This window comes from Rhinichthys klamathensis, unplaced genomic scaffold, assembly GCF_029890125.1.
Source record: "Rhinichthys klamathensis goyatoka isolate OS25496 unplaced genomic scaffold, OSU_Roscu_1.1 h1tg000609l_1, whole genome shotgun sequence".
Classification (NCBI taxonomy): domain Eukaryota; kingdom Metazoa; phylum Chordata; class Actinopteri; order Cypriniformes; family Leuciscidae; genus Rhinichthys; species Rhinichthys klamathensis.
In genome coordinates this window covers 24,938-52,673 of record NW_026607062.1, presented here as the reverse complement: position 1 = coordinate 52,673, position 27,736 = coordinate 24,938, and the positions used below count along the sequence as shown (strand labels likewise).

At 38.6% G+C, this 27,736-nt stretch overlaps 1 protein-coding gene across 3 annotated transcripts; it reads left to right on the top strand.

Annotated features, from left to right (window-relative positions):
- The first annotated feature begins 687 nt into the window (after nucleotides 1-687).
- LOC130075908 (hepatic sodium/bile acid cotransporter-like) lies at nucleotides 688-27,736 on the top strand. 3 transcript variants are annotated; one of them, XM_056240734.1, is made up of 6 exons: nucleotides 688-1,107; nucleotides 18,338-18,542; nucleotides 26,940-27,118; nucleotides 27,221-27,245; nucleotides 27,354-27,420; nucleotides 27,608-27,736. In XM_056240734.1, the coding sequence occupies exons 1-6, from the start codon at nucleotides 719-721 to the stop codon at nucleotides 27,676-27,678; spliced, it is 936 nt and encodes a 311-aa protein (XP_056096709.1). In that variant the 5' UTR covers nucleotides 688-718; the 3' UTR covers nucleotides 27,679-27,736. The 3 variants fall into 3 exon arrangements, with proteins under 3 accessions (XP_056096709.1, XP_056096710.1, XP_056096708.1); XM_056240735.1 differs by having other exon boundaries at nucleotides 26,940-27,122; nucleotides 27,608-27,732; XM_056240733.1 differs by having other exon boundaries at nucleotides 27,221-27,420; nucleotides 27,608-27,735.

Below are 27,736 nucleotides of genomic sequence, written 5' to 3'. Positions count from 1 at the left end.
CTATTAGAAGTATTCGATGTAAAGCTTACACTGGTGAAGTACCTGAGAGAACTAAATATTTTGTTCTTCAGGAAAGACATTGGTTCTAGTTCTTGAAACCATTGGCATCTTGTGCGCTGCATTGTGTAGGATGTGGTTACAGACAGTGCAAAGAAAGCAAAGGAAAACATAGCAAAGAAAATCACTACAAAGATACAAAGAATCACACTCTTGCAAAGATTTTAGATTTGAAACTTGGAGTACTACGGAGCCCCGCACATTATATGCAAGAAAAAAAGTTAATTGTGCACAAGATTGACTTTTAACTGTTTTTTTTTTTTAACTGTGGCGTATACAGTTTTGAGCTGTGTACATCTGTCTGTGTTCAGAAATTATTACACTATATTAAATGTAAATAAGGTGAAAACAGTTATAAATAGCTAAGACCTTAAAGGGTTAAGGAACAAACAAGTTGGGGAAAAAAATGCACCAGAGCAGAGGACAGATTTTTTTCTCTCACTTGCTCACTCTGGCTTTCTAGAGAACCCTACACATTCACCGAAGCACTATAAAAGGTAGGCTTGAGAATGATCTATCTACATAAAAAAAAAAACATACTTTTAACAACTTTGAAATTTTTTGTTGTTGTTTATTGGATTACTTAAATGTTATTTGACACTTTAACTTCCTTTCTCTTCTATCTCACAGCTTATGAAAAAAAAAAATCCCCATCTCAAAAATGGTAGTCACTATTACTCCAACCATCGAATCCAACTTTTCAAGCTTTGGCAGGAATGTAAACACTACCACTACAAATGGCTCTGCATTCAGTGACAATCTGGACATGGTCGTCCGCTCTGCCTTAATTGTCATTCTTTTTATCACCATGGTGTCTCTTGGTTGCACAATGGAGATATCAAAGATCAAGAATCATCTCACCAAACCCAAAGGGGTGGCGATTGCAGTTGGGGCTCAATTTGGTATAATGCCCCTCACAGCCTTCTGCCTAGCAAAGGTGTTTCAATTAGGTCCTATGGAGACCTTAGCTGTGCTAATTTGTGGATGCTGTCCGGGAGGAAACCTCTCAAACATCTTTGCTCTGGCTCTTCAGGGAGACATGAACCTCAGGTAATTCTTGAGACAATAAATAGGCCTACTGTCCTATAGTAAAACAAGGAAAAAGATTAGCTTAACCTTATTGAGAAATCTCCTGCAAAAAAATGTCCTTTTAATCGTTTGTTTAGCCAATTGAGCAATAACAGATCACTGACAATCAGCAAATCAGGTGGGGTTTTTTTTTAGCCCAGATGTTTGCATAAGTGTTTGCATAGTGTTCCTTGTGGTACTTGGAATTTGAGTTTTATTTGTTAAACCTATACAGCATTTTTATTTAAAAACCCTCAAAAAATTAAATAATTGCAGTTAATTTCATTATTTACTGTAGCACTCATTCCTATTCCGATTTTGAGGAAAGACAAACCAAAACAGGATGTTTTTGTCACTGATCTACTGCAGCTATCCCTCCAATGCTTTTCTCATTAAAGTTTCTATAATTATATTTCATACTAACAGAGCTTTCATCTAGGCCAGGGGCGTTGCTAGACATTAAGCTCTACTGGGGCACAGGCCCCCCATTGTTTGTCTGAGATAGCAAGCGTAACTAAGGAGGGCGGGGCTTACCGATAGATAAATTAAATTTGTTTGTTTCAAAAACACCATGCTGGGTAGTAGAGTAACTTAGGGGGGTTCCGGGGCATGCTCCCCCGAGAAAATTTGGATTTCTCGGACCTACATATGTGCATTTTAAGGTGTTTTTGAATGCCAACAAATTGGATAACAATAGCTTTAAAATCATGTTACACGATTTTTTTTTTGTGCCATAAAAGGCAACACTGTATGAAAATAGAAAACTTTAGAAAATAGAAAACGGAGAGAAAACTTTCTTGCACATTTGCATTCTTCTACATTACACAATGTTAATAATGAATAATTAGCCTTTATATTTTTCAAGAATTTACAATTAGATCATTTCAATAAATCAATAAAGAGTTTATATATACTATATAAAATAAAGAGCATGTATATTCTAAAAGAAAACAAAGTTCCCCAGCCAAGTCCAAACTAAGTTGATTTATTTGTTGAGCATTAAACTGTAGGCTATACCGCCTATGCTTCATTTTGGCAAAACGGACAACGGTCAATCACTTGACTCTGACTCAATTTTACTTTTAAGATTATTTGTATTATTTAGAAACTTTTGTTTCGTCATGTTTTCATAGCCTACCCACTGATCTATATAGAATGACTGGATAGCTCATGACGTCATAAACAGTGAAGCCACCACGCCTCCGTATGATTCCCTAGTAAGCGCACGCGTTCTATTGAAATTGTATGATTTGACTAAGAAAACATTGCATAACGAGACACCGTCTTTAAATCTAAAGTCTCCCTGAACAGTCTTACAAAGCAAACATCCTAAGCATTTAAATGGGTATTTGTTTAAAGTCGGAAATTATTCCTGCTTACTAAAAATTAAGTATATGTGAATTGTGAACTTAAAATTTAGCTCTTTCTAATTGTGTTTTACAGATAGATCAGTAGTCTGTTCAACTATTTGATTAGTTAGCAAGAATATGTCCAGGAAATGCATAATACAAATTGTATGGGTTAAAGGGATAGTTCACTTTGAAATTAATTTTTGATATGTTTTAGCTTACCTCCAGTGCATCCAAGATGCAGGTGTCTTTGTTTCCACAGTATCTTCAATTTTGATAATTTTAGGTAAAACCGTTGTTGTCTGGCAGTCATACAATGGAGGTGAAGGGGGTCCTCCTCAAAGAGCAGTCAAAATTAAACATTATTTAATGACTCGTAAATGTAAGTACACATTGATGCCCTAAGACACGAAACGAGTGGTTTTTGTGAGAAAACGAACAGTATTTATATTGTTTTTACCTCTTGTAACCACAGCCATGCCCAAGTTATCTGAGGGCGCGGACGCTTCCGTGTGTGACGTGTACGCAGACTGGTGCATAGAAATATATACCCTAGATGTCGCCTTGGCTAAGGTTTCGTTCCAATGAACTGCCGTCGCCAAGGCGACATCTAGTTAATCTTTGCACCAGTCTGCGTACACGTCACACACGGAAGCGTCCGCGCCCTCAGATAACTTGGACATGGCTGTGGTTACAAGAGGTAAAAACAATATAAATACTGTTCGTTTTCTCACAAAAACCACTCGTTTCGTGTCTTAGGGCATCAATGTGTACTTACATTTACGAGTCATTAAATAATGTTTAATTTTGACTGCTCTTTGAGGAGGACCCCCTTCACCTCCATTGTATGACTGACAGACAACAACGGTTTTACCTAAAATTATCAAAATTGAAGATACTGTGGAAACAAAGACACCTACATCTTGGATGCACTGGAGGTAAGCTAAAACATATCAAAAATTAATTTCAAAGTGAACTATCCCTTTAATGTACACTGCACACGTCAGCGGCGCGTTACAGCTGCGACACGGCGATACCGGAGCTGATTGCGCCCACAAATCGGCAAATCACGTGGAAATGCTCCTGGTGTGAGTTGACACAGCGTGAAGGTAGGAAAAAAACATTGTCGGAACCGTAATGCGCCGCAGATGTGTGCAGTGTAAATAAGGGGTTTACACATAGGCCTACTCCGTTTGCATTGCATATTTTTTTTTACCATACCCACCGTGGTCCGGGTATCGTTCGTTCATTTGTTTCTGCTTTCATATGTGAAAACGAAAAAAGTAGAAAACAACTCCTTTTTTCGTTTTTTCGTTTTATTTGAAAAACGAAAAAACGAAATTATGACTTGATTTTTGGTTTTCTCGTTTTTGCACGGAAATCAGAGAAACCACTTGATATTCCGATTTCCCCCTGTGGGTGGGGCTAAATCTGATTGGCATGATATGCATTCATTGTTTTTCAAATTAAGAGTTTTCCAAACACTGTATTTGTTAGCCTGTAAAATGAATAGTCTATATGCATGCTATTTGTCACCCAATTATTTGGCTTCACTGACTGAAAAAATCTATTGAAATAGCCTCAATTCAAGCCAGTGTTCACGCACTGACAGTTGTCATTATACAAATTTAAAAAATATACATTTATTCTTTGTTTTAGATGTTTTTATTAACTTAAATACTCATGAATAATATATTTTTTATATTTCTATTTGTTATGTATGGCCTGTATGCACATACAGGACTTAGGGGGTAAGATTTAGGGGGCTGGGAGCCCCTGGGCTTGAGTTAATGTTTGGGCCCTACAACATCATGACGGAGTTGCAAATTAGACAAAAATGTAAATATGCTTTGAGGTTCCTAGAACAAGTAATAAGCATGCCTATAGTCAAAGTTTAGTGGTAGGCTAATATTACATCTCATTATAATACAATATAATGCAGGATCATTGTCATATATTTGTCCTCTTATGACAGATTCTTACATTTAGTCAACAAATTCGAACAGAATGCAAAGACATGGTGTATGGCTACTATGACCAAATAAAAGAAAGTCGGTACCAATAAAATACATTTTTGGATTGACACAGGCTGTTTAGACATGGCATGATGATTTACACAGCAAATTATAATTGCATAAATTATGTTAAGAGATTAATGTTTTAAATGTAAAACAATTGTAGGTAGAAATATGAAATGATTGAAAAAAAAAATGAAACGTCTACTTTTTAACTATGAAACTAACACCGCCAGGCGCCAGTAGGTGGCGGCAAGTCTCCATCTTAATGAGGGAGTTGCATCCTTTATTCAAACGAGTCGTTTAAAAATCCTAATTCGCTTAACCTAACAAACGACTGTATTTATGAATGGGTAGTCTACATGAATCATTTACTCGTCTAATTCTGTAAAAAATGCAGATATTTTGAGGAACAAAACCATAGAACAAAACTCGGAGGCGCAGCGGTTCTGCTGTTTATTCTGTTTTGTTGGACGGAGCAAAAAAAGAATGTAGCCTATCTATAAAAGTTACTCAGTAACTTTATTGAACTGTTGTATCATTTCCCATTTGCGATTGTGCAGATGTTCAGAAAATCAGCACTTCTGCTGATGTGATAACTCACATAGGCACATTTTTTTTCCGTTTTTTTTTTCCATTTTGATGATAGATATAGGCCTATGCTTATTCTATTGTGGTGGCAGTGGAGAGAGCACTCAAACCCCTCGAGAGCACATCATTTAGTGAACAAATTTATAGAAATAATAATTCTCTCTAAAGCAATGAGACGTGAACATAATATTTTTTTCTAAATGTGCGCTCTTTTGGACTAAAAGCGCTCTTCATTCATTCCTCAATAGAATAGTAAAAATCAGCTTCATTGCACCTAATTATTATTATTATTATTTTTTTTATTTTTTTTTGTTATCGCGCTGCTCCCCCGGGGAAGAGGCTTATGTCGCCAACCGACGTCTAGATAGGCCTACAATATGAAATAGGATATTGTTCTCGTTTTCTGGCCTAAAAAAATATATTCTGTTTACCATAGTTGTAGTTTTTCGTCCTTACTGTTAATTGACATTAACCCCGCTTACATTTCAAAATGCGGCAATTGCTGCTGTTTTGCACAGTATCCATTTGCGCCACCTGGAGGTCATTTCGCGAAGTAGCCTACTTGAAATGCGACTGGTTTATTTTTTCTGCGGCGATAATAGGCATTCTGGTTGACTACTGTAGGTGTTTGCCAATGATTGTCTTGAAAGGCATCCTCTAAACTGTAGTGAGCATTAGTATAGGGAAGGCAAAAGTAACCTATATTGCGATGGAATGCAATATAAACAATAAGAAGGGCCTTCTCTCTATTCTGCCTTTTGTTTGATAACCACCGTGACAACTTCAATGCGTGAAAATGTTTACATTGAGGCTATTTCAATAGATTTTTTCAGTCAGTGAAGCCAGATAATTGGGTGACAAATAGCATGCATATAAACTATTAATTTTACAGGCTAACAAATACAGTGTTTGGAAAACTCTTAATTTGAAAAATAATGAATGCATATCATGCCAATCAGATTTAGCCCCACCCACAGGGGGAAATCGGAATATCAAGTGGAGCTTTCACTGCTCGCGGATGCCCGTCCAAGTGCGGTGCGTGCAGAGATCGTTTGTGCTGCAGGCGCTGAATTAAAGTGACAGCTCATGGTTCGTGGTCAAACTGAACACGGATTGACATGAAAATATTAAATAAACGCATTTGATTAAATTTATAAGAAGTAATGGATTGAATAATACGTATTTATTGGGTTTAAACTTGAATACGTCTGTGAAAGAATGTAGGAAAGAACATAGCAGGCTAATAATGAGGCTATACATTTTTTTTTTAACAACACGGAAATAGCGACAATTGTGCGTATAAATTACTATATATGGGCTTAAAGTACAACCTGTGAGCAGTTTTTCAAGATCCTTTTGTGATCTTCGTTTTACACTTGTTGATGCACAGCGGGTCATCTTAAAAGTGCCGTCCTCTGCTGGTAGGGAATCGTAAGATGGCCGCTCGAACACTTCCGGTGGCTTCACTGCTTGGTGGCAGTCATGGGCCGTTTCTCAATACCAAGTACGCAAACTTCGGACTTGCGTCCTTGGTAGTTCGGACTTGCCAAGTTCGACTCAGGAGAACGAACTCCCGAGGACGAGAGGACGCGAGTCCGGTTATTCTGCAAATGGAACAGTGCGTTCTTGATCGCGTCACTCAGCTCGCTCTGGCTACTTCGGTTATCTTTATGTAGGCTATATTTTAGGCAAGAATAAAACGAAATGCTACAACTCTGCCTCTTTTCGTCAACAATAAAACGAAATATGTTATAAAACACCACCCTGCCTCTTTTTTATTTAAAAATCTTAAACAGTAGCCTAATGACCATGTGGTTAAGGCAACGCGTATTATCTTCACTGCATATATTTATAACAACATGAACATGATCTTTTTGTTTTCATTTAAAAAATATGAAACATTATTTATTTTTATTGACATTTAACAAACAAAGACAGGGATGTGTCATTTTATTTTATTGTACATATAGTGAAGATAATATTAAAATAAATATAAAATATATATATTTTAAAGTAGCTTATATAAAATAAAATTACACAACCCTGTCTCTTTTTGTTAAATGTCAGTTTTAATGATCAATAATATCTACAATGATAAATAAGGCAAACAATTCAAACATAAGTAAGCTCTCTAATAGGCTACAAAGTTAAAGTTAAATAGCCTAAATATATAAAGTTATGAAACTTCACTTTGCCCTCAGCCAAAACGATTTTTTGCCAAGGAACAAACAATAGTTTAATGAGACCAAATATCAACTTATACACAAGACGAATTATACGTCATGTTTATCCACTAGACTAGAGACATCAGAGCCAGCGGCAAACGTCAAGCACTAGCCGAGGAAAAGCTGTTCCAGTCGGGGTTGAACACCTGCGGTGAACGTCTGGATGTCACAACTCCGAAAACGTCAGAGACATTTTTCAAATAGGCGCTATCTTTATAAATAAACCACAGGTTTGAGTTTTAAACAACCACATTCTCGCCTGAAACACTCTTAAAATTACATTTCATGACACAATAACAGTAGTATTTTGATATTACGCGGGTTTTCTCCTCTGCTATTGACGCTTGCTGGTTGGTGCGAGATGCATTCTGGGATACCTGGCTGTCTCAAGTCCGCACAAGTCACCTCTCGATGCATCCTCAGTAAACGGGGCGGATCAAGAACACATCCGGGGATTTGAACTGGACTTGGCTAGACGTGAACTTTGAATTGGAACAGTACTTGGGCAGTGACTGATGACGTTTCACAAGTCCACAAGAACACAAGTACAGACAAGAATGCATATTGAGAAACGGCCATAGACAGCCCCTTCTCATTTGCATGAGGCAGAAATGCATACAGAAATGTAGAAACGACAGGCATAAATAAATAGCATTGAAGAAATAAATAGGGTAAAAAAAATACAAAGGAAGAATAAAACATACAAAAATATTATAACATGCACATAAATAAATACTTCAAAAAATAAGTAATTAATAAATAAAGTTGAAGATTATAATGGACAATAAATAAATAAGGTAATTATTACAAAGGTGAATAAATAAAGAAGCTAATTAAAAGAGATATATACATTTATGTCTCACTGTATAATTTAATTTCTACCTACATTTATTTGTTTATTGTATTTTTTGGGGCAATTAATTGTATGCTTATTTATTTATTGACCATTTATTTATTTCTGTATTTATTTTTAAATATGGTAGAGTTGGTCCTCCATAGTTTCACACTGCATGACTTTAAGAAAGAATCGCCGACAACTTCTGCCTGGTCCGCAACTACGTTTCACAACCAAACAAACGCGAGAAGTGATAGGAAATAACGGAAGATCACGCGTGCGTGAGACCGGAGTTCTCGTGCGACACTGAATTTGTTATTAAAGATGATAGCTGTAAGTCCGTCTAATTCGATCCAATGGCGGCATCGATTAGAGGTGAAGGTATCACGCAGTGTTCCGTCTTTTCCCATGGCAAGGAGATTTTTAATTAAATGCAATACATTCTATCATATGTATTAACTCGTTTCATCTGACTCCATAAAATGAAAGTGTTTTTCAATGATATCTGTGCATCTTTAAATATACGTTAATGTTTGACTATTCCTTTTAACTCCAATGAAAATAAAGTCAAAGTCTGTTAGAATAATCAAATATAACAATTTATTATGTCAGGTAAATGTATTATAACAATTCCATAATCAATTGAAAGATAATCAATGCAAATCATCAAATGTTTTAGGATTAGAGAAATAGATGCAAACCCAACATTTAAGAACTACATGAGCTAGTCCTCATGGGCTATCTGAAATACAGAAAAAGCCACGATTCCTTGCTGCATCCCATTAAATAGCCAGAACTTCTTTTCAATGGTAATTTGCATTCAGGTTACACCTTATTTTGGGGGTAGGGGAGAAAGGCCATTTGTCCACCTTTCTTTGTGTGCCAGTTTCTCTAAACTTCTAAAAAAACTTATTATCTTTTGTTTTACTTATTTGGAATGAGACATCTGAACCAGCCACCCTGAGACCTTTAAAATGATACTAAACACAATAATCATTCACATTAAACCATGTATATACTTGTGTGCGTTTTTTAGTGTTACTGACTGAGAGAGAGAGGAAATGTAAATCAGGTGAGACTGCGTGAGGGGGAGGTCGAATGTTAATTTTCAGCAAGTTCCTTTGTTTCAATAGACCATGTGGTCAAGACAGTTTCTCCAACCAGTTTTCCAATCTTACATAGCCTACAAATTGTCTGTGCACTGATTTGTAGCGAAAATGAAAAATAATAATAAACAGTTTATGCAGGAAATGGTTGGGAAGACGAGGGGAGCAAGGACTGTGTTTTGCAAAGAGAGTTGGGGGTAAATAAATAATTTTGCAAATGTCCTGCTGTTGCTGCTGGTCACGCAAATGTTTGTGCTTTGTTTCTGCTTGATATAATTGTAAATATAGGCCTATCTATTAAAATACTGATATTCTGGTCTTGCTATAACTCCTCCCCGAACAGCCTGCTGTCCTGTATCTTGCTTTCTCGTTGGCTGTCGGTCATCGCCGATGTAGTTTTCAGTCAGAACACATTCACACAGCAGGATTGTGAATCGCGACAGGTCCAGATATTTAGCATGCCAAATATCTCACGGGCGTCGGTGACTCGTCGGCGATTCTCTCAGATCGCGTCTTTGCTCATTCACATTGCGTGATTGTCACTCGCGTGAACGAGCACCGATTTGCCTGTGATTTCGGGCATTTGTCGGCGATTTCTCAAAACCTGTCGGCGAGCCAAAACCGGGGCTAAAATCGTGCAGTCTGAACTCGGCATTACAGGGTAACAAGACTTCGCAAAGGACAGAGGAGAAACACAGGTTTAAATCAGGAACTCAATAACCAATAATGAAACACAGCTGAACATAATAAAACATAATGAGTCCATGGGGAAAACATAACACAATGAGAGAGTGCCCTCCAGTGGCTCTCGAGGGCACTACAGCTGCCGATCGTCAAACTTACCAAGTTGTGTTCCAAATTTGAAGTTGATATCACAAAAATTTAAGTTCCCATTAGATTTTGTTTAGGCATACTACCAAAAAAAAAAAAAAAACCACTGGGTGACATTCATTTCATTGAATTTAATTTTTATGCATTCTGCCTTAACAAATTAATACATTTCTGTCCAAATATCACTTCTTTCACAAAATATGGATCATTGAGACTCAGAACTTTCTGACAATATGTGTTTTGTTGAGATTTTTGATCATAAATTATGAAACATGATGACGCCCAAAAGGGGAGGAGCCCGAAAAAAGAATTTAGAGTACCGTTTCTATGGTAACGCGTCCAATTTCAAAACGGTTTTCACAGGATGAATTCTGAGTTCATATAAGCTTTCAAATGATACCTAATGTATGATAACTACTAAAATATGTGATGTAATAAAAAAAGGTGATATTTTATTATAATATTATATTTTAGAGGATAATATATATATATATTATACTTTTTAGAGGATAATATTATTTTATATTTTTTCATTGACAAATACTAGATTATATGTTTTATTATGAACTTTTAGCATGAAAACCAAAGTTTCAATTATTAAAAGTGTGCATTGACTTTTTGTGACAAAGGTCAGAACTCCTGTTACGATGTAGATTTTTGTGAGGTGCACTCTTGTCATAAATTCATCTATTACTGTTCCTACATAATTTGTAACAAAGAAAACAGTGCTAAAATATCTATTTAGGAGTCTTAGACCTTTCCAACGATACATAGTTTGTCATGATTAGATTAGGATTTAATTGTAATATATAGTGAAGTAAACTTAGGTGTCCCGGTATATAAAATGTATGTCTGTATAGCTAAGGTATATTTAATCTGTCCATTCGGTCTTAAAGGGACAGCAGCTTAATAAACACGCTGCTGTGTTTTTAAAGTTAATTAAACAACAAAGGACAAAGAAATCAATGCTCTTGACTGAATAAATTGACCATCCTAAACTTTAATAATTTATCTATATTTAATTTATACAGTGAAGACTATGCAGTGTTATTTTACATTTCATTACTTTATTCAAATTATGTACCTGAAAACTACTGTTAGAGTGTGATGAAGAGTCAGAGGTGTTCGAATCCATGTGCAATAACTTCAATGAAGAACACAAACAGGCAGTAAACCGAGAAAGCACAGGGCTGATAACTATACTGGGGCAGTCCAAACTCAGAGTGGTTACCAGGCAAGGGTCGTAGGCAGGCGGCAAACGTTCTCAGAGTAATAGGGGAAACAGGCTCGAATCGAGGAACCAGGAATACACTGAAATATGGAAGATTGTTCAGAGTTGCACGCCGTGGCAGTAACAAGACTTCACAGGGAACAAAGGGGAGCGAGGTCCAGATAAAGGGGAGCTAGGTCCAGATAAAGGGGAGCTGAGTGGGAACAGGTGGCAGAGATGATGGAGATGAGACAGGGATGGAAGGAGGTGATTAGTGACGGGAGTGATGGGAAGTGAAGTCCTAGAACTCAGGAGAGAGTGATCTGGTGAGGCCAGGAGGAGGCGTCGTGGAGCGCATCGTGACATAGAGCTACCTGAAAAGCACTGTTTATTTTATTTGTATCTTTGTTATATCGAATTTATTTGTGCTATGATTGGAATTGGATTATTTGTTCTTATTTTATTACCGACTGTTTAATTTAATTTAATAATGTTTTAAATTGACATTATAGGCTTTTTGCTGTAGAATCAAAATTATAATATAACTGTGATATTTTACTGGTATCTAAACATTTGAACCACTGACCCAACCGGGCCAGTAGAAAAAAAATGCTTAGTATTGAGCCCTGTTAAAGCAGATCTAAATAAACGCTGTGCTATTAAATAAAAGATAAAATACGATAGAGCAATGAAAGTAACAGAAGCTAAAATACATTTTAACAGACATAATTAAGCTTGAAGAAAACTGAAGGAAATATATATTTGCTAAACAATTTAAACCAATGAATATGGTTCATTTTCTTTTGGTTTATATATTTATGCAATGAAAATAAAGGTATCGGTATCAGCAAGTACCAAAAATTAAAGTTTCGATATATTGGCCTTGTTCTGGAAAAAGTAGTATAAAAAAAAAGAAAGAAAAAAAGTAACATCTAAAACATGTTTTGTCCCTTATCTCAAGAATCAGTGAACATCATTAATTTAAAAATAGCACTGTTTCCAATTAGAAATTTTATGCAAAAGAAAAGCATAAAATATTGCACCTACATGCTCAGATGACATTATTTTTGGATTTCCATGTGTTTGCAGGTGCTGCAAAACCATATTCATCCGCTCAGTCACAGAGCCGAAGCACAACCAAAACAATGTTCTTCCGCAAAATGCACGCAGTCTTGTTTGTAAACCGCTAGAGGGCCAAAAGTTACATAAAATATATTATTATAAGTTACAGGAATTGTATTCTATAGTTTTTAGTGCTAGTAGAAAAAAGAATAGAAGTTTGTCTGTCGATATGGAAGGCAGCTTATGTTGCACAAAGTATCTAATTATTTCTTAATTTAACTATTTCTCTCTCTCTCTCTCTCTCTCTCTCTCTCTCTCTCTCTCTCTCTCTCTCTCTCTCTCTCTCTCTCTCTCTGCTGGGAGCGTTTGGGTGCGTGTGAGAGTGTTCACGAGTAGAGGGTGAATGAAAGCGGTTTTTCCTGCTACTTTTCTTTTTTCTTTCTTCTAACTTATGGGGATTATTTAAAAGTGAGAACCTAGAAAGTAAAGAGTTTTAATTATTTATATGGCGTTCGTAGCCGGGAGGTTTGGTGACGGGGTTGAGATGGGATCTCGGCCTGAGGGCGGAGAAGCGCCACCATCACTCCGTCATGGCGTCAGGTGTGAGGTTGAATCGAGTGTGGCGGTAGAGGACGTTTTAGTATCAATTGGAGAACAAGTTGGATATGAGAACATTTCTTCGGCGTCAAGAATGAATAGAGCTGTGGAGGTTTTCTTGAAGGAGGAGAATTTGGTCAACCGTCTAGTAAGCAGTGGAATTTCGGTAAGTGAACTTTTTGTTTCTGTTTCTCCGCTAGTTAACCCGACTCGAAAGGTAATAATTTCCAACGTGCCTCCGTTCATTCCTGATGACGAAATTGAGCGTGCACTTTTATGGTACGGGAAGTTTGCTAGTAAGCTAAAAACGATTCCACTCGGATGCAAAAACACTGCTCTAAAACATGTTATGTCGTTTAGGAGACAGGTGGCAATGTTTCTGAAGCAACCTGAATTGGATGTGTCTTTTAGAGTTTCACATGAAGGGAAGACATACATGGTCTATGCTAGCACAGGTAGTTTAAAGTGCTTTGAATGTGGAGATGTGGGACATAAAAGGTCGAAATGTCCACATAAGGCTGGTAGTAGTGGTGGTAATAATGTCACTCCTGCTGAAGATTCAGAGGCTAGTGAATCTAACTTTTATCGAGAGCAAACGATTCCCAATGTAATACCTGTTGTGATTCCTACTGTTGATTCAGAGGCAAGAAACGAATCAAACGGAGAGCAAGCGATTCAAAATGGAATTAAAGAAAGTGTTGGTAGTGTTGTTGCAGCATGTAGTAGTGTAGAACATGGAAAAAGGACTTTTGATAAGACTGTGGAACTTGAGGAAAGTCTTGGATCAGAATGTAAGGAAAGTGAGGATGTTCAGATGAAAGAAGTGGCTACCATGGAGGTGAATGAGATGTTGAGTTGTCCTGAGATGGTTAGAGAAGAAGAACTAAGGGATGAAGATACCCTTTCGGATATTTCTGAGATTGGTTCTCAAAATATAGAAGAGATGTACTCTTTGGATGAGATCAATGTTTTTTTGGACACAACATTTGGTAAAGTGGTGGAGGTGAAAGTTTTTTTTCCCAGATGTGGAAAAATTTGTTGTTTCAGTGAAAGTACTGCAGCGTACAGCGAGTTATGATGCACTAAGTAAACAAAAGAGGTTTAGATTAAAGAAACTTATTACGAAATTGAGGAAAAATAAAGGGCCGTCTCCTTTTAAAAATTAATGGCTAAAATGCACTGGGTGACACTTATGATGTGTTATCTTTCTCTCTTTCTGTCTCTGTCCACTTTATATTCTAACCTTTTTATGGAGAACTTAAGAGTGGGCTCTTTAAATATAAATGGAGGTAGAGATAGGGCTAAATTAGCAGTGATTTCTGAATTCTTAAATATAAATCGGGTTAATATTGTATTTCTGCAAGAGACTCATAGCAATGAGGAGAATGAAATTGAGTGGAATAGATGGTGGGAAGGGAAATTGGCATTAAGTCATGGGACAAACAATAGTGCGGGAGTTGCTATACTTTTAAAAAAAGGGTTGAATGTTAAAATTTTAAATACTGAAGAAATTGAAAAAGGAAGGGTATTATTACTAAAAATACAGTATGGAGAACATGTTTTTGTTCTAGTGAATGTGTATGCTCCAAATAATGGGGTGGAAAGAGTAAGAGTATTTGACCAATTAGATAAAGCACTTCACAAATTTGAAGATGATACTTGGTTAGTGTTAGGAGGGGACTGGAACTGTACTATTAATTCTGTAATTGATAGGAATGGTGAAGAGCCACATAGTCACTCTAGTAAATTTTTGTCTAATATAATGGGAAAATATGATTTAATGGATGTGTGGAGAAGAAGAAATGTTGGAATGAGACGGTATACATGGATTAAAGTTGTAGAAAATACGGTTAGTGGGGCTAGACTGGACAGGTTTTATTTGAGTAAGCTGGTGGAAAATAGGGTAATGAGTGCATCAATATTGCCGAATGGTTTTTCTGATCATCATTTGATCATATTTGATTTTAATATTAAGCAAATTTCAAGACCTAGGTATTATTGGCATTTTAATGAGAAAATGCTTAAAGACATGTCTTTTTGTGATAGTTTTAAGCTGTTTTGGGAGAAATGGAAAGAAAGAAAAAGTGATTTTGAAAACCTTAGTCAATGGTGGGATGTAGGCAAGGTGCAAATTAAAGAGTTTTGTCAAAATGTTTCTGCTTGTAATTCTACAAATGTGAAAAAAACTATACAAAGCTTGCAAAAGGAAATTGATGGTTTGGAAGAGGACTTGATAAACAATGAAAGAGCACAGGACAATGGTATGCTTTTAAGCAAGAAAAAGAAAGAACTTGGAACTTTGTTACAAGAACAAGTGAAAGGGGCACTTGTAAGATCAAGGATTTGCTCCATCAAAGACATGGATGCCCCAACTTCATATTTCTTTAACTTGGAAAAAAAGACATTTCAGTATAAACAGATGCATTATCTTCGTTGCCAAAATGGAAATATAACAACAAATCCAGCTGAAATGAGGAAGCTGGCGATGGACTTTTATTCTGTGTTGTATAGTGCTGAGGAATGTGATCCTGATAGTGCAAAAGACTTACTTAAAGATTTACCACAGTTGGAGCAAGGAAAAAGTCAAGCTTTGGATGATATTATTACATATGGAGAGTTAACAGAAGCAGTGCAGCAGTTGTCTATGGGGCGTTCTCCAGGAATAGATGGATTAACAGCTGAGTTTTATAAACATTTCTGGGGAATATTAGGGGAGGATTTTTATGAAGTTGTTCTAGAATGTTTTAAAAATAAAGTACTCCCTGTTAGTTGTAGGAGGGCTGTAATTTCACTGTTACCAAAAAAAGGAGATTTAGGATTTTTAAAGAATTGGAGGCCAGTATCCTTATTATGTTTAGATTATAAAATATTTTCAAAATCTATTGCAAATAGGCTTAAAAATGTTTTAAACTTGTTGATTCATAAAGATCAGACATATTGTATACCGAACCGATCAATAATGGACAATTTGTTTTTTTTTAAGAGATGTGATTGATTGTGGTTGTGTAAATGATTCTAATCTGGGTGTCCTGTCAATAGACCAGGAAAAAGCATTTGATAGGGTAGACCATGACTATCTTTTTAAAGTATTAAAGAGCTTTGGAATCGGTGATCAATTCATTTCTTATGTTAAATTGTTATACTCTGATGTATCAGTTTTAATCAAGGTTGGTGGAGGAATAAGTGCCCCAGTAGCAGTCACTAGAGGTATTAGGCAGGGTTGTCCTCTTTCTGGGCAATTATATAGTCTTGTAATTGAGCCTCTGTTGTGTAAATTAAGGAGAGATTTGGGTGGTTTTTCAATTACAGGTGTAAAGGAAACTTTTAAGGTGTATATGTCTGCTTATGCCGATGATGTAACCGTTTGTATTTCCGGACAAAATGATGTAACAGTTTTGGAAACAAGCATCAGGCAATATGAGATGGCTTCCTCAGCTAGAGTTAACTGGGAGAAAAGCGAGGGGTTTATTACTGGCCGGTGGAGAGACACCGGACCTCCGAAACTTCCAGGAGGACTGATCTGGGGTAGGGAGGGTATAAAAGTGTTAGGTGTGTTTTTAGGAAAGGAAAGTTTTAAATTGAAGAATTGGGAGGGAGTGCTGGAGAAGGTAGTAGCTCGATTGTCTAAATGGAAATGGCTATTACCACAATTGTCCTACAGAGGAAGAGTTCTGGTGGCAAACAATCTGGCAGCTTCCACGCTCTGGCATAAAGTCATTGTTCTGGAACCACCAAGCGAACTGCTTTGTAACATACAGAGGAAAATAGTAGACTTTTTCTGGAGTGGCGAACACTGGACTCGGGCTGCAGTGCTTTACTTACCGGTACATGAAGGAGGCCAAGGTCTGGTGGATGTAAAGAGTCGAATTGTCGCTTTCAGGCTGCAAGCAGTGCAGACACTTCTCTATCAAGAGGATTTAGCATGGACACAGACGGCATGTGCATTTCTGCAGAAGGTTGAAAGTTTTGGACTAGACAAACACTTGTTTTTATTGAAAATGGACGGGTTGAGACTGGACAGTACCTCTTCGTATTACAAATCAATGTTGCAAGCTTGGAATAAGGTTTTGAAAGTGGAGAGAAACTTGAATGAGCTTGGGGACTGGATTAATGAGGAACCATTGTTTCATAATCCGTTGATTCAGACCCGATTTTTATCATCAGTAAGCATTCGGAGAACTCTCGTAAAGAACGGAGTCACTAAACTGGGACATTTACTGGATAATGGCAGATGGAGTTCAGTGGACACTTTTAAAGAACTATCTGGTTTGTGCTCGATAAGAATTGTTTCAAAATTAAGAGATGAGATTTTTGCTGCTTTGCCGAGCAGTTACAGAAACCTTGTTGCTGGGGGGAATGTACAACAGCAGAAAGGAGGGTTTCCAAAGTTGAAAATTTTTCCTGCTGTCAGTGAAGAACAAGGAGAGCTTGAAGGATCTATACTGACTTTTAAAACTCCGCAGCTGGAAGAGTTTGAAGTTGCATCAAAAAAAGCATTGTTGTATGTTACAGTGAAAGTTATTCACATGGACTCACTCAGCCGGCAGAGTTTCTTAAAGTGGACAGAGACAATGGAGCCAGACTTCCTGGTGAGGGACAGGTGGAGAGTCCTGTATAAGCCTCCCATCGAGAAGCGGACAGCTGATCTGCAGTGGAGGCTTATCCACAGGGCGATAGCTACGAACAGACATGTAGCACACCTGAATCCGGCAGTGGGGGGGGATTGCAGTTTTTGTAGTGCTGAAGAAACCATAGAACATTTGTTCTTAAGATGTTTGAGGCTTGGAGGTCTTTTTAAGTTGCTTGATTCTTGGTTTCAGGGTTTTGGTGAGGAGTTTTCCCATAAAGTTTTTTTGGGGGGACTCAAATACAAAGTGCGTGATAGAGGTAAATTGTGTTTATTAAATTACCTAATTGGTACAGCAAAGCTTGCAATGTGGAAAACAAGGAAAAACAAGGAGTTGGAAATTGGTTCAACGGATGTAGAAATGATGTTGAAGTGTATGGTAAAAGGAAGGATAAAAATAGAATTTTCATATTATAAGCTGATCAATAATGTTGAAAGGTTTTTAAGAATTTGGGGTATAAATGAGGTTTTATGTGTTTTCGATGATGCAGATTTATTTTTTACTTTTTAATATAATTTTAAATTAATTGTTGCTGAGGTAAAATGATACAGGTAACAATAGTGTTGTAAATCCTGGATTTAATGTAAAAATAAAGATCTGTTCAACCTCTCTCTCTCTCTCTCTCTCTCTCTCTCTCTCTCTCTCTCTCTCTCTCTCTCTCTCTCTCTCTCTCTCTCTCTCTCTCTCTCTCTCTCTCTCTCTCTCTCTCTCTCTCTCTCTCTCTCGCTCTCTCTCTCTCTCTCTCTCTCTCTCTCTCTCTCAGTGTTGTGATGACTACGTGCTCCACAGCACTGGGATTGGGTATGATGCCCCTCCTGCTCTACCTGTACAGCCAGGGTTTTTCAAACCTGGTGCAGTATGTTCCTTTCACTGGCATCACTGTTGCCCTGATTATGATCCTGGTGCCCTGCGGTATTGGGGTCCTGATAAACTACAGAGTGCCCCAGTATTCTAAGATCATCGTCCAGGTGTGTGCTAATTCATGCATTGATACTTTAACAATTTCTAGATTGTAATAAGCCGAAATGAAACAAAGAATTGTGCTATATTGACAGTGCACACACTTGCATTGTTCCTACGGCCGAATAACCGCCATGCTGATCCGGAAAACAGCACCATGATGGGGTCATTCGTTTCAGGGCTCTGTGTTCCCCAGATTAATATATGGCATATAATGAACACATCAAAATCCTATGTTCCTATAAGGTCCTATGTTCCCCAGATGGTCTGTTAACACACATTAAGTGTTTGACTGTAACAGTTAGCCTATGTTCAGTTATAGTTTCATTTTCATAGACTTTTATTTTGTATTCCTTAGTTACCTGTTTCTTGTGTTTCCTTGGTTCTAGTGTCCCGCCATTATCTGTTGGAGATTCATTTAACGAGCACAGCTGTCTTCATTTAGTTAATTATCTCTATGTATGTTCTTCAGTTTTTTCAGTCCTTGTCCAGTATTGTTCGTGTTATGTATGATATGCGCTGTCTCATTCTGTTTGGAAGCTACTGACCTGAAGCATGACAGTGACACTGCTTGTATACAACAGTTGAACAAACAAGAACATTATGTGGGCAATCTTTTGTCCTCGATCACATGAAATTCCTAATCCCGTGGAGTATTATTGAAATAAAATAATTTAAGACCCATTTACACCAAGGATAACTAGAATGATAACACCTCTAGTCATCAACATAACCTCGCTTCCCTGAAAAGAGGGAATGATATGTTCCATTCCATGGCGCTATGGGGAATCGTCTCTCTCCTAGAAATACTGAAGCCTGATTGCACCCCAATGGCATTCAAGCACGCAAGTTAGGGGCGGGAATGACATTTCCTCAGAAAGTACTAAATAAGGCACTCACAAAAATCCCTGAGCATAAGTAACACAGCATGAATGCAACATCTCGTTCCCTCATTTCAGGGAACCAAGGTTACAGTAGTAACTGGGGACGTTCCCTTTCAATATTGGACTCTCAACGTTGCGTCATTCAATGCGTAGTCCAATCATGCCGTGTTACTGTGTACAATGCTCAGCATTGTGCCTAAGCACAATGTCTCACAGTAGAAATACTGCATAAAATACAACTATCATAACAAGTTGCATAGCATCATATGTCTCGCAACAGTATGCCTCTAGTGTTAACACACAGCAGTGAAGACTACCGGATCAGCATTTCAGGGGTTCAGTGTAAATGGTTTGGCTAAGCGGCGCAAGCACCAGCACCGCTTTATGACAAACTTAGTAGTGGACCTATTTGAAACACCGTGCCCGTCTCGCGCCTTTTAAAACTTGACCACCAGGTCATTCTTGCCAAACGACTGGCAGTTAACCTCGCTGTAAAACGATAACAAAGCAGCAGCATATACACTCACCTAAAGGATTATTAGGAACACCTGTTCAATTTCTCATTAATGCAATTATCTAATCAACCAATCACATGGCAGTTGCTTCAATGCATTTAGGAGTGTGGTCCTGGTCAAGACAATCTCCTGAACTCCAAACTGAATGTCAGAATGGGAAAGAAAGGTGATTTAGGCAATTTTGAGCGTGGCATGGTTGTTGGTGCCAGACGGGCCGGTCTGAGTATTTCACAATCTGCTCAGTTACTGGGATTTTCACGCACAACCATTTCAAGGGTTTACAAAGAATGGTGTGAAAAGGGAAAAACATCCAGTATGCGGCGGTCCTGTGGGCGAAAATGCCTTGTTGATGCTAGAGGTCAGAGGAGAATGGGCCGACTGATTCAAGCTGATAGAAGAGCAACTTTGACTGAAATAACCACTCGTTGCAACCAAGGTATGCAGCAAAGCATTTGTGAAGCCACAACATGCACAACCTTGAGGCGGGTGGGCTACAACAGCAGAAGACCCCACCGGGTACCACTCATCTCCACTACAAATAGGAAAAAGAGGCTACAATTTGCAAGAGCACACCAAAATTGGACAGTTGAAGACTGGAAAAATGTTGCCTGGTCTGATGAGTCTCGATTTCTGTTGAGACATTCGGATGGTAGAGTCAGAATTTGGCGTAAACAGAATGAGAACATGGATCCATCATGGCTTGTTACCACTGTGCAGGCTGGTGGTGGTGGTGTAACGGTGTGGGTGATGTACTGATGTTTTCTTGGCACACTTTAGGCCCCTTAGTGCCAATTGGGCATTGTTTAAATGCCACGGCCTACCTGAGCATTGTTTCTGACCATGTCCATCCCTTTATGGCCACCATGTACCCATCCTCTGATGGCTACTTCTAGCAGGATAATGCACCATGTCACAAAGCTCGAATCATTTCAAATTGGTTTCTTGAACATGACAATGAGTTCACTGTACTAAAATGGCCCCCACAGTCACCAGATCTCAACCCAATAGAGCATCTTTGGGATGTGGTGGAACGGGAGCTTCGTGCCCTGGATGTGCATCCCACAAATCTCCATCAACTGCAAGATGCTATCCTATCAATATGGGCCAACATTTCTAAAGAATGCTTTCAGCACCTTGTTGAATCAATGCCACGTAGAATTAAGGCAGTTCTGAAGGCGAAACGGGGTCAAATACAGTATTAGTATGGTGTTCCTTATAATCCTTTAGGTGAGTGTACTTTGGGCGTAGAACAAGGCGTGCTCCCACTCTATCTAAGCGCTCTTGCAAGAAGGAATTGAGCAATTCTCCTCCCTTGAGCTGCACTAGCGCTCAAAATCTCTCCATTAATGAGCATAGAGGCATCTTGTAGAAGGGGCCCTTGCTTCAGTAATCGTATTCAGCACGTGCTGAGGCAGAGTAACTAACGCTGGTGGGCTCTGCTGAGCGGCCAGATGTGCAGATTCCACAATTCTGGATTGGAATGCCAGATTAAACCATTTGCTTGAGAGAGGTCCTTCCTTATCTCGATGGACCGGGTTGGATATGAATATAACAGTGACCAGCTGTGGTAGCATCTATATACTTGAGCATGGAGGGCATACAGTCGCCATCCGAATACTCTTGTGTAAAAGACACAATTTACCAGTGCCATAGTTCCGAGTAGACAAATTTCGGGTCCACAGATATAGTCCAGTCCATTAGCCAACATGAGTGTGAGGAAGAGCTGGAGGAGGAGCTCTGATACTAATGCACTTTGTGTGTGAATATATATATGCATTTTATTACACTATTGAAGGCACACGGGCACTGAGCTGGTGTAAACTCACCATTGAACACATTGTGCTTCAACTAGGGGTGCTGCTGCTTCTGTCTCCGTGGCTCAGGAGGAGCAGCCGAGGGGAGGTGCGGCAGGTTGGAGGCCAGATGCTCTATCTACGTGAGGGCTATCCGAATCCGGAGAGTCCTGTCGCTCATGGCATCGCAGTGAGGGCAGTAAGAACCCAACCCGATCTCACGGCAATTCGTACAAATTTTACGAGGTGGCTAATTCGTACGAATTCATACGACCTCACTCGTACGAATTCGTACTATTTTTGCTAAATTATTTTACGAGTTGCCCAATTCGTATAAAGTCGTACGAATGACCTACCCCTGACCCCTGGGGTTTAGACAAATCGTCTATTAGCCGAATTAGGCACCTTTTACTCACTCGTACGAATTGGTCGTGAGATAGTTTTAAAGAACCCTTAATGGTGGATTCCGCCCAGGCTGAAAACGCACAACTCGTGTCTGTCGGGGAGCTTGGTGGGTCCCGCACAGATAGAACAGGTGGTTTTAATAGCCATCTTCGGTCCACCGGAACGCTCAAGCGGATCAGCGATGCGTAATCCATTTTTGGCGATGAGGAAATGTAATTCAGCGCTGCATTATAAAGGACGCGTTCCCGCCCCTAATTTGCATGCTTGAATGCCATTGGCTATTGAGATGCAACACGTTATTCCAATCAGCATTCAGTATTTCTTGGAGAAAGGTATTTCCCCATAGTGTTATAGGATGATGCCATGTGGAGAGACTGATATTGAAAGGGAACTATAAAGTTTTAATAATCGTTCTAATTCTATGCACCAAACCACAACTCTAATGACAACGGCAAAGAATCACTTTCAGAGCGATTTTTTTCCAGCTGATGAATGACAAAAACATTGACAGCCAATCAGAATCCATGCTGATTTAAAGATCCTGAGTCTTTAAAGGGGAAGAAGATATAACTGCAGTGCGTGCTTAAAATAAACAGAACGTTTGTATATACAGTGGGGAGAACAAGTATTTGATACACTGCCGATTTTGCAGGTTTTCCCACTTACAAAGCATGTAGAAGTCTGTAATTTTTATCATAGGTACTCTTCAACTGTGAGTGACAGAATCTAAAACAAAAAAACAGAAAATCACATTGTATGATTTTTAAGTAATTTATTTGCATTTTATTGCATGACATAAGTATTTGATACATCAGAAAATCAGACCTTAAAGCTGCAGTCCGCAGTTTTTCCTCTTTGTCGCCATTTCTGTTCGAAATCTGCAATTGCAGTTATTCGATGAACCTATGGGATGAACACAATGTTTGAGGAGAGTGTGCAGCTGTCAGTCACCGCGCCGGTGTCGATACTGGCATTCAGAATCACAGATTATTCTTTTTGGAAGTATGAACAACATAATAATTTTCACCGGAAAATGTCATCTGAACAAGCAAGTAACATCCACTTTTGTTCTGGTTCTGACATTGCAGTAAATCGCGCTGATTAAATCTAAAAATCACTTATCATGTCATACAAAACCGTGCAAATTATACTTTGTTCTCAAATTGTTAATGTTAACAACGTCAGCATTGCGTGACTACATGTAATATCCTTCCGATATTTATCCTTGTTTTCGCATGGGATCGGTTGCAGTCTCTTTTTTTCTGTAGCCACTCTGAAGTCCGAACGAAGTCTTTTGCATTTTACAACGGGTGAATCTCCAGTTGTCACTGGTGATTGTCGTTTGAACCATTCTGGATCCGCCATCAAATTGATAAGTTTAATTATATCAAGTGCTGTGAGAAAAGGCTATAAATCTCCAACTCCATCATCCTCACATGCAACATAGCCTACTAGCCGAGACTCCTTCTTTATGTGTACAGATGTGACGTAATGACGCAAAGACATGCTCGAATCTCCCGCAGAAATCCACCAGTACCACTGGAATTAAAAACATTATTACAAGCTTACCGCTTTGAATCGAGATAGTTTTGAACACTGGCTGGTTATGTAGTTTCTCAAATATGTATTTTGGATAATTTTTAACCCCCAAAAAGTTTTTTTTTTTTAACTTTAATATTTGGTACAGAAACCTTTGTTTGCAATTACAGAGATCATACGTTTCCTGTAGTTCTTGACCAGGTTTGCACACACTGCTGCAGGGATTTGGCCCACTCCTCCATACAGACCTTCTCCAGATCCTTCAGGTTTCGGGGCTGTCGGGGCTGTCTCCCTCCAAAGATTTTCTATTGGGTTCAGGTCTGGAGACTGGCTATGCCACTCCAGGACCTTGAGATGCTTCTTACGGAGCCACTCCTTAGTTGCCCTGGCTGTGTGTTTCGGGTCGTTGTCATGCTGGAACACCCAGCCACGACCCATCTTCAATGCTCTTACTGAGGGAAGGAGGTTGTTGGCCAAGATCTCACGATACTAACCCTATCCATCCTCCCCTCAATACGGTGCAGTCGTCCTGTCCCCTTTGCAGAAAAGCACCCCCAAAGAATAATGTTTCCACTTCCATGCTTCACGGTTGGGATGGTGTTCTTGGGGTTGTACTCATCCTTTTTTTTTTTTTTTATATGTTTTTTTTTTTTTTTTTTTTTTGTTTATTTAACAGGGACAATACACTAAGCATTGTTACACATAGACAACCGATGCTGTGTACATAGTGTACATAGGGCATATAGCATAAAGCTAGTTTGCGGCCCGCGTCTTCTTCTTCCTCCAAACACGGCGAGTGGAGTTTAGACCAAAAAGCTCTATTTTTGTCTCATCAGACCACATGACCTTCTCCCATTCCTCCTCTGGATCATCCAGATGGTCATTGGCAAGCTTCAGACGGGCCTGAACATGAGCTTGCTTGAGCAGGGCGACCTTGCGAGCGCTGCAGGATTTCAATCCATGACGGCGTAATGTGTTACTAATGGTTTTCTTTGAGACTGTGGTCCCAGCTCTCTTCAGGTCATTGCCCAGGTCCTGCCGTGTAGTTTTGGGCTGATCCCTCACCTTCCTCATGATCATTGATGCCCCACGAGGTGAGATCTTGCATGGAGCCCCAGACCGAGGGAGATTGAGCGTCATCTTGAACTTCTTCCATTTTCTAATGATTGAACCAACTGTTGTTGCCTTCTCACCAAGCTGCTTGCCTATTGTCCAGTAGCCCATCCCAGCCTTGTCTACAATTTTATCTGATGTCCTTACACAGCTCTCTGGTCTTGGCCATTGTGGAGAGGTTGGAGTCTGTTTGATTGAGTGTGTGGACAGGTGTCTTTTATACAGGTAACGGGTTCAAACAGGTGCAGTTAATACAGGTAATGAGTGGAGAACAGGAGGGCTTCTTAAAGATAAACTAACAGGTCTGTGAGAGCCGGAATTCTTACTGGTTGGTAGGTGATCAAATACTTTTGTCATGTGTAAGGCCGTCTAATTCGATCCAATGGCGGTATCCGATTAGAGGTAAAGGTCTTACGCGTGTTCCGTCTTTTGTCATGCGGCAAAGGGATTTTTAATTAAATGCAATACATTTTATCTTATGTATTAACTCGTTATTTCATCTGACTCCATAAATTAAAAGGTTTTTCAATGATATCTGTGCATCATTAAATCTACGTGAATGTTTGACTATTCCTTTTAAATCTAATGAAAATAAAGTCAAAGTCTGTTAGAATAATCAAATATAACAATTTATTATGTCAGGTAAATGTATTATTACAGTTTCATAATCAATTGAAAGATAATCAATGCAAAAAATCAAATGTTCTAAAACAAAGAGGAAAATCTTTTACCCGACATTATGAAATCTCGGCGACTCAGCATTCACGGGCTGATCTGAGATACAGAAAGGCCCTGATCCTTCCGCTGCATTTCATTATATCGCCAGACCTCATTTCATGAGTTCACAGTGGAAATGTACTGTGTTCACCCCCCAGACTTACTGGGGGCAGAAGTTGATTTACATGGTACCATTTGCTAACAGTGGTAATTTGCATTCATGAATTTACACCTTTTTGGGGGTAGGACCATAGAGACCACATTCCTTTGTGTGCCAGTTATCCCTAAACTCTTAAAAACCTTATTACCTTCTGTTTTACTTATTTGGAAATAGGACACTTGTACCAGTCGCACTTGTAGACATTTCAAATAATACTAAACACATGTATAAAACTGTATGATAGTTGTTCAAATTAAAACCATATAGATTCTTGTGTGAGTTTGGGGGATCTCTGCAAGAGTGGGGGTTGCGGGGAAGAAGTGTGTGTGTGTGAGATGTTCAAATGTTAATTTGCAGCAAGGTCCTTGGTCCAAGGTCCTTCCTCTTCAACTAGTTTTTTCAGTCTTACACATGCAATAAAATGCAAATGAATTACTTAAAAATCATACAATGTGATTTTCTGGATTTTTGTTTTAGATTCCGTCACTCACAGTTGAAGAGTACCTATGATAAAAATTACAGACTTCTAAATGCTTTGTAAGTGGGAAAACCTGCAAAATCGGCAGTGCATCAAATACTTGTTCTCCCCACTGTATATTAGCATGGTGTGGACGCTAATATTTTTATCATAATAGTTCTCATTCTTAACTGTGTTTTTGCTATGTAAATAGTTCGAAACAAAGCCAAAGCAAAACCATTGTGCATCTCCCAGTTTCAAGAGAATGATTCCTTTACGCATTTATAGACTGAAATCTGAAAAAGGCTGCCTCTGAACTATATAGGTTAAGCTTCATCCATTACGTCCAGAGACTGGGAGCTTGACATAACTTGACTCTAAAGTGAGTACCACATCCTCTAACCTTAACCCTAAACCTAATTTAGGTCAAGCTCCACCGATCCATTTGAGCATCACTTGAAAAAATCCCCAATACAAACAGACTTGAACGCGGAAACACAGACATATGCTGAATTACAGTTATTATGAGATTCCAACCTATGGCTACCAAGTGTTTATACCTTCACAGGACTCATAATTACAATTTGTAAACTCTGATTTTTTTTAAAGCTCTGACTTGTCATCTTGTAATTATGGTAATTCTTACATGTTTTGAAAAAACAAGATCACTTTATCAACATTCTATGCTGCTCGACCACACAATCTGCTGTATTGTAAAGGATGAATCCTCTGGTTACATGCCATCAGCATGACAGACAAATTATATGAATTATAAGCATATTCTTCAACTATGTTCCTGTTTTATTCCCTGTTGGCTTGTAGGTTGGGTTGATGGTGATGCTGATCTCCTGTGTTGTCATTGGTGTTCTTGCTGGTATATATGATGGAGGAAAAGTTTTCACAGTGCTATCTCCTCAACTTACAGCCACAGCTGCATTGATGCCATTGATTGGATTCACATGTGGATATATCCTGTCCACTCTGTTCAGGATGAATGCACCGTACGTATGTCCACCGGAATATGAAATTGTATTGTATCTGGCCAAGGTGTCACACTGCATTTTTCACATGTGTGATGTTCATTTGTGTCCTTGGGTCCTCAGTGGCAGACGTACTGTTTCTGTGGAGGTAGGTTGTCAGAACATCCAACTGTGTTCCACAATCCTGAAGGTGGCCTTCCCTGCTGAGCTCATTGGTCAGCTGTATTTCTTTCCTATCCTCTACGTTGTGTTCCAGATAGTCGAGGCTCTTTTTTTCATAGTCCTGTTCAGATGCATCCAGAAGCTGAGTCCATCCCAAAAAGGTACATGAAGTCCATTAAACTTGTTATGAAAGTACATTTCTGAGAAGAATGTTTATCAATTTATATAAGTATTAAAAGTGGTAGAATTCTACTTTATTATAACCTAAAGATTGATGTAGTGCTTATTTTAAAATTATTATAAGTATTATAAATTCTAAAAAGAACTGTTTTCTCTTTTCTTACACAGAGACACAAGTGCACACAGCAGTGGAAAGAGCAGCTGAAGAAACGAATGGACCCTCGGACAGTGACATCTGAGGGGACTCCATAGTGCTTATTAAGCTGAAAAAGCAATTTTAAGACAAAATATCACCAT

Coding starts and splice junctions, on each gene's coding strand:
- LOC130075908 (XM_056240733.1), top strand. CDS start 719: ATGGTAGTCACTATTACTCCAACCATCGAATCCAACTTTTCAAGCTTT. Junction 1,108..18,337: donor CAGGGAGACATGAACCTCAG/GTAATTCTTGAG, acceptor TCTCTCTCTCAG/TGTTGTGATGACTACGTGCT. Junction 27,421..27,607: donor GCTGAGTCCATCCCAAAAAG/GTACATGAAGTC, acceptor TTTCTTACACAG/AGACACAAGTGCACACAGCA.